The sequence below is a fragment of the Saccostrea echinata genome, unplaced genomic scaffold, assembly GCF_033153115.1.
Source record: "Saccostrea echinata isolate AGI-Se365-2 ecotype Australia unplaced genomic scaffold, CSIRO_AGI_Sech_v1 ptg000007l, whole genome shotgun sequence".
NCBI lineage: Eukaryota > Metazoa > Mollusca > Bivalvia > Ostreida > Ostreidae > Saccostrea > Saccostrea echinata.
In genome coordinates, this window is record NW_026889756.1 from 2,830,655 (window position 1) to 2,838,265 (window position 7,611).

At 32.7% G+C, this 7,611-nt stretch overlaps 1 protein-coding gene across 1 annotated transcript; it reads left to right on the forward strand.

Moving 5' to 3' along the window:
• Positions 1-4,315: 4,315 nt before the first annotated feature.
• LOC133180630 (uncharacterized) lies at positions 4,316-6,052 on the forward strand. Its single transcript, XM_061315100.1, has one exon. It carries the CDS (start codon positions 4,316-4,318, stop codon positions 6,050-6,052), a length of 1,737 nt encoding a protein of 578 aa, XP_061171084.1.
• The last annotated feature ends 1,559 nt before the right edge of the window (positions 6,053-7,611 follow it).

A 7,611-nucleotide genomic window follows, 5' to 3' on the forward strand; every position in this document is an offset into this window, starting at 1 on the left:
TTTTAATTTAAAAAATCAAAACTGTTGTACAAAATCATTTTATTTATCAAACATTTAATTTTTGCATTAGCATTGGCAGCATATACATAAGCCTAATGAATATAAACGTAATTGCGTATATCTTGGCGCAGTCTACTTGCAAATGTGGATAAAGCGATGCTGATTTTTTCAAAATTAAAATGCTTTTATAAATTTATTCAATATTTTTCTGATTTTCGTAACTAAGGAATTATTCTTTTTCAAAATCAGAAATTATTATGAACTTGTTTGCAATGAAAGCCTATTGCTGGGTCGTATTTTGACTGACATGTTTTATACCATTTGTTAAGCCATTATTTTTTTTTTTACCAGACCAATATTGTGGATTCATCGGAGATGTGACCGGTCAATAAGGATGCTGACTCCTCCCTGCCAATCGATCTCTCCTCCGATGTTTTCAGGGATCTCTGCATTTGGACTTCATTGAACATCCAAATAGAAAAAAAAAACATGAAGTCATGCATGTTTTGTCAACTGTTAAACTTTTACATGCAATTTCCTTAAACAAAATAAAAATAAACTTTTAAATACAACAACAACAACAAAAAAATACCACAGAATTGTCACTTGATAAGAATCAAATTATTTTATGTTTTCCTAGGTATAGGATCTCCAATAGTCTGTGGATGGATAAAAATCGTATCCAGCCGCAAACTATGGGGGTTTCTTATTGCACGTTTTACGTTTTACGTAACTTAAACTTGTCCAATACTGTTTTTTTTATATATCCACTTTATATATCCACTTTATCATGTTAACATGATTTTAATATATTTCACTAATTTTGGTGTGCAAAACCAATAGTCTGTGGATGGATAAAAATCGTATCCAGCCGCAAACTATGGGTGTTTCTTATGGGGGTTTCTCGTTGTGTGTTTTTATCCCCTCGCCAAGGCTCGGGGATAAAAAACACACAATTCGTTGGATAAAAATCATATCCAACTACAAATCATGGGAGATTCTTTTTATCCCATGTTTAATACTTCACAACCAATGATTTACACTGTTCTATATAGGAACTCCACTTTATTTTACTTCATCACGCTGACGCAAAAACCATTGTGACGTCACAACTGCACTTAACTGTGGAATATGAAAAAATTATCCAATGAGTCATATCCACGGGATAAAGGGGTAAACATGGGATAAAAAACGATATCATATGACCGATATCAACTGTATAAAGGAGTAAACATCTGATAATGTCGGTTATCAGGCACTTTACAATCTTAATACATGTAGCATGTGATTAGAAACATATTATTAATCAAAATGATATGAGATTCCTACTTGAAATGACCGACACTACATGGGAAATACCATAACAAAATAAGCAGCTGCTATAGCTTAATCAAAGAGAGGTATGTAAAAGACATTAACATCGTTTTGGGTTTCTTTTGGCTTGACTCAAAGATACGAATTCCATATAAATTACAAATTCAAAAGCATGCATTAATTTTTACATTTATTTTGCCCCAACTCATAGACTTTATTGAATTCGTCGGAAAGCATTCCAAGCTTGACAAATATGATAGTTATTTTCAAGATTTGTTTCTTTTTTTTTTTATTTGTATTTTTTTTTTCTTCAAAAATAAAGTTTATGTTTTTTTTTTATTTTTAGTGGTTTTTTCTTATATCTTTCTTTCTTCATTTTGGTTAGCTCAACTTTGCTTTGTTATTTCTCTCTCTCTCTCTGTGTGGTTTGTATTTGCTTTTGTATCGAATAATTCTACGTATTTGTAGGAGAAAAAAATAAAACTAATAGATGAGAAAGCTTTTATTCCTATGGTCATTCTTTCTACTATTCGTCAGAACTTTTCATGCATGAAGTATTACAGTTTTTTATTTCTTAATGTGATTTGCATTTTTTATATTTGATAGGAGAAATTCAGCTGAAAAAGTTTGTTTTCGGCTGAAATATTAAAGGAATTCACAGCAATCCCCCATCCTCAGTTTTGTAACAGATTGGACCTCTTAATATGTGACAATAGATACATGTACTTTCCTATAGCATTTTGTTTATTTTAAGCCATTAACATATATAGGCAATCAATAAATCATTTTCCTTTTAGTTTTCACTGATGTTCAATAATAATTATTGGATAAATGACAATGATTTTGACAAATCAAGTAAATCTGGATCAAAATGAAAGAAAACCACTATACAGAAATTAAGATTTTGTGAAGATAAAGCAAATCTAATCTTACTATAGATTACATTTATATGTCATAACTTATCTTCATCCCTCTTTATCACCACTGACAACTCGTTATTTATATAAGGCCTGCATTAGAAAACAATTGGACAGGAAAGACGGAAGTGATTGCTTGTTGGAAATGTGATCTTATCCTTATATTCATAGAGCTAGGTTCACTTTATCCATAAACAGCCCTGCCCAATAATCCAATTAACTGACCAAGACCCAATGTCCCATTTCAAACATCAATATAAAGTAGAGTCTTTGGGGTTTCATTTCCTAAAAAAGTTGCATCTGAGAGTCCATGTTTTAAAAAGCAAGCTGTGTGAAATTGCAATGTTCTTGAATTTTACAGCAAAACGGGTTTATTTTACTACCTTCAACAAAGAATTAAAATATATGAACCCACCCATCGATCCCAAAACATGTATCAGAATCTTTAAAAACAATTACAATTTTTAAATAAAATGATTGCACATTTTGAATCTGAGGTTGGGCTCTATGCAAAAATATTGAAGAAGATGCTAAAACTATTGTTCATTCGAGAAGTTCTGTAAATCATACAGATGGGGATTCTTAAAAATTCCAGGGAACTTTTGGAAAATTTGAAATCACAGACTTCTATACGAAAATTCGATAACATCAAAACTTACGACTTTTCAACTCTATATACAATCATTCCTCACGATAAATTGAAGTCCAGGCTTCTTGACATCTAGGCAGCTGCTTTCTCAATAAAAATGAAACTCGTAGATATACTTACCTTGTCATTGGTCATTTGCAACATTATTTTGTCAAAAAAAATTTGATTGTACACACAAGTACTCTGAAGTTGATATTAAAAAGATCCTTGAATTTCTGATTGACAATATCTATGTGGTTTTTGGAGACCAGGTCTCCAACAATCTGATGGAATTTCCATGGATACCAGTTACGCACCGTTTTAATTTTAGCAGACCAATTTTTGTATTCATATGAAGCAGAATGTATTCAAAATCGTATACATGAGAAGAAGAAAACACTTGCTGTGGCCTTCAACTCAACATATAAATATATCGACTACAAATTACAATTAACAATAGTTATATTTCCATTTATATGTTGACAAGATATATCCCAGTGAGCTTGAAATAAAAGATATCACAGAGTGTGACACATCTTTTACATATCTGGATATTTTACTAGAAAAAAGACGTTGATACTATCTTAACTAAGCTTTATGATAAACGTAATAACTTTCACTTTTTAATCGTCAACTTCCCGGCTTACTTATGCAGCCATATACCATTATCACCTACATAAGGGGTTTATATCTCTCAGTTGATTCGATACACAAGGGAATGCTCTACGTATGAAAGATTTCTTAAAGTAGGTAAGGTTATAAACAAACAAGTTGATGAAAAAAGAATATCAACAGTCTTGTTTAAAGGCATCATTTTGTAAGTTCTATGGTCGATACAATGACCTTGTCAGCAATTAAGTCTACCATTGAGTCAAATGCTGACTGACGTTTTCATACTAATTGTTAGGCCATTATTTACACACTGAATTGTCGACGGAATTTCCCGTTATTTCCCGATGGTGACAAAGAGCACAAGGCGGGTGTGACCGGTCGGCAGGGGATGCTCACTCCTCCTCAATGGCACCTGATCCCACCTCTAATGTTTTAGAGGTTTGCTCTGCACCTGATTTGTATTGTTTAGATGGACTTTTAAGCTTGAATACTGTTCGTAATCTTCATATATTTCATAATGCCTTGTTTCATTTATATTATACATATAAACTGATTAAAAAGGCATATAAACTGGTTGACGGGCTACTTCATCATACCAAAAGCAACTTTTGTCATTTGTCATGGCCAAATTTTCGTAGTGAAAAGAAATCGATAATGAAATAATCTTGTAAAGAAAACTAACATTGAATATAATCTAAAATCATGTGTATGATTTAGTAACTTGTTTAAAAAATAAGGGAACCTCTTGTTAGCTACAGATTCAAAAAATTGTCGTTTCAGATAATTAACATGATAAAATTTTATGGTATATTGAAATGATTATACTTTTTAATGCAGCTCTGAGATGGCTGGAAATAGAGTAGAAGAATCAAATGGAACTGCTCAGCACTACATAATGTGTGCCATATGTGGAGAGAGCTCCAACCTCTACTGCAATGATTGCCAACAGAGCATGTGTGAGCGGCACAGAGATATCCATCTCAAAGAAGAGAAAAACAGACACCATGAAGTTGTTCTTTATACGAACAGAAGAATACCCTTGCCTGTAGAAAAATGTCCAATTCATCCAACAAGAGATCTTGAAATTTACTGTGACTACTGCAGGGATCCTATTTGTTCCAAATGCTCTACTTCAAATCACAGTAATCACAAGACATCTGATCTGGAGGTTGTCTACAATGAAAGACTACAACAATGCAAAGATCAAATGACAAAGATTCATGAAGAAAAAATAAATTCCCAGAAAGAACGAACAGAAAAAGATGAGGAAAGATTTAACCTAGTGATATCATTTATGATGCAAAGAGCTGAAGAGATGAAAGAAGTTGTGGATATCGTTCTCTACGATAAGGTTGTTGAGCTTGGTACAATGAAAGAATCATTTTTGAAAGAAACAGAAAAGGAGAGGTTGCAAATAGAAGCCTCAATTGTAAAACTTAAAAACGAGATGGAAACTGCATCAATAAAACCGTCCAGTCTTTTAACATTCCATCAGAAGATTTACTCACAAGCACTGGAAATCATGAAAAAATACAAAGCAGATCATCCAACATTGCCAACATTTATTAAAGGTACAGAAGATAAAAAGGAGATAGCAAAACAGTTTGGGGAAATTAAGTGGCCAGTAGAGAATCTGATTTTTTCTCGACACGAAAAAGCAATGGATTTTAGTCAGAGCTTTCCACCTCTGATTAAGAAGAGAGAAGGAGACAGCAGAACAAAATCGCTGTGCAAGATTCAAGCTGCTCTGTCAATTAAATTTGATGTTAAAAAAGAAAGAAAAATTAACATTTGTACACCTGCGTATCATTTATCTATTTTGTCGTCGGGGAAATTCTGGGCCAGTAACAGCTGGGGGAACCTCATCCTATTTGACATGGATGGAAATGTGTTAAAGAAAATATCCACTAATGTAGTAGATGTCATAGGTTACCACACCGTCACCATGGAGGGGCACCTTCTCTTCACAACTGCCAAAAGTAAAGTAATCTGCCACGTGACTAGTGAAATGAACACAAGAATAATCTCTTCTGAGGAGTGGGAACCAGGGGCTATTTACTCCTCCCACATCAATCGAGACATACTGGTGGGAATGAATAAAAATAAAGAATTCAAGGTGACCAGATACAGCAGGGAAGGGAAGAAACTCCAAGTGACCAAGAATGATGATAAAGGGAACAACCTATACAAAAGTATAACCTACATCACAGAGAACATCAACGGTGACATCTGTACAACAGACTATACTGCCCATAGAGTGGTGGTGGTGACCAGATCAGGACAGCACCGGTTCTCTTATTCTGGCCACCAGTCTCAGTCTGGATTCCATCCTTATGGAATCTGTACAGACAAGCTAGGACATATCTTGGTGTGCAACAGCTACTGTCCTTTGCTTGGAAATTACTCCGGTGTCCACCTGCTGGATATGGATGGTCAGTTCCTGTCACTTTTACTCTCACCAGATCAATGTCCACACAAGCCCCGTGCTCTCTGTTTTGATGACCAGCACACTTTAATGGTCGGGAGTGAGGATAGTTCTACTGTCACTATGTACGAATATTACCAGAAGGAAGAAAATTAAAAATAAATATCTACTAAAGAGATTGAACTTCTTATCAAAAACGCATTAAATCAAAAGTTGTGATACTGTTGCCTTTTTATTTTTTAACTCTAAATATGTACACATTTTTTGTCAAACCAAAACCAACGTTTCAGTGTTAAATTTTCGAAATTAATTCGTGATAAAAGAAGATACATCGTTGATTCTTGACTGTAAATATGAGATTTGTGAATCAGGCGTAGGTGTTTCATATCCTAGTCTCCGGTACTCTATTTTTGTAGCTCTTTATAGCATTTATTGTTTTACTCAGCATAGTTTATTTGATTAATTGTTTCTTGTTTAACTTGTTCATATCTTGTGATTGGGCATCTAGAATATACCATTAGATATCATTCTGAATCTTTACGCAGATACTCTAAAATTGACATTAAGGATATCCGCTCCTCAGCTCTGAGCAATTACTTTTAATATATTAATTTAATTGAGTAAGTCTGAAATGAAGCTTAAAATTGATTTTTTTTCTTGCAACAATTTTCATTTCACGACTCCATTTGATCCATGGTTCTTTGGAGTCTTAAAATTGTCTTGGCAAAAGTAGACATTAAAGTACCCAATAAAAGTATTTTTTAAAATGATTTTTAGATAGATCTAATTTTTTTTTCTTTAAATTTAGCTTTAGATACCAATATTTATTAGCTACGATATGAAATTGGAAGTAATCGGTGATATTTTACAATTATATCTGTTGAAGTAGATAGAAGAATTAAATACCACAAAAGTATTGAAAAATGCATTTTATTTAGATGCCTGGATACTAATAGCTTTTTTTAATCTAAAATATGTGTTGATCAATTTTCAATTAGAAAATGCATGATTAGTGCTATTATTCACGATTATAAAATATATTTAAGAGTTAATACAGTAATATTTTTTTCATATATGATATGATTAACTTTAATGATTAACATTGCAGAAATAACAAGTTTTATGATAAATACTCAGTACTTTGTAATTCAGTGACATTTTTGTGAGAATTTTCAACTAACTGCTGATTTTCAAAAGCTGGGAATTAAAATGATGCATGTTTTCCTCATTGGCATGTAGTTTTTGAAGTCCATCAGGCATGCCTATAAAGCCTATAAAGCTTAAGAGTAAGATATATCTTTGGACGAACATACGACATGACTTAGTCTTATGTGAAGCCAGTGAAGCTATCCTATCTAAGGAGATTTCCCAGTCTTTTCTAATCTCACTTTAAGACGACGACAAGCTTATCCTAAGACATATCTTAAGTGATATATATCAGGCCAGCAAAACAACTAGGAATAACTGAGTTTACAGTGTTTGAGTAATCTAATAGTTTTTGTGAAATATTTATTTCTTTTCTGAGTGAAAATCAATTTCGCAACTATTATTCGTGTTACTGTATATGACAAAGAACAAATGGAAATGGAGAAAATAATAAATAAAAATGTATTTAATAACTAATATATTACACATCTAGCAGATTTGAAAAAAAAGCGTTTGAAGTAGGTTTATTTAAATCTGTTTGAAAGTGAGTATCAAAATACCGGCTATTA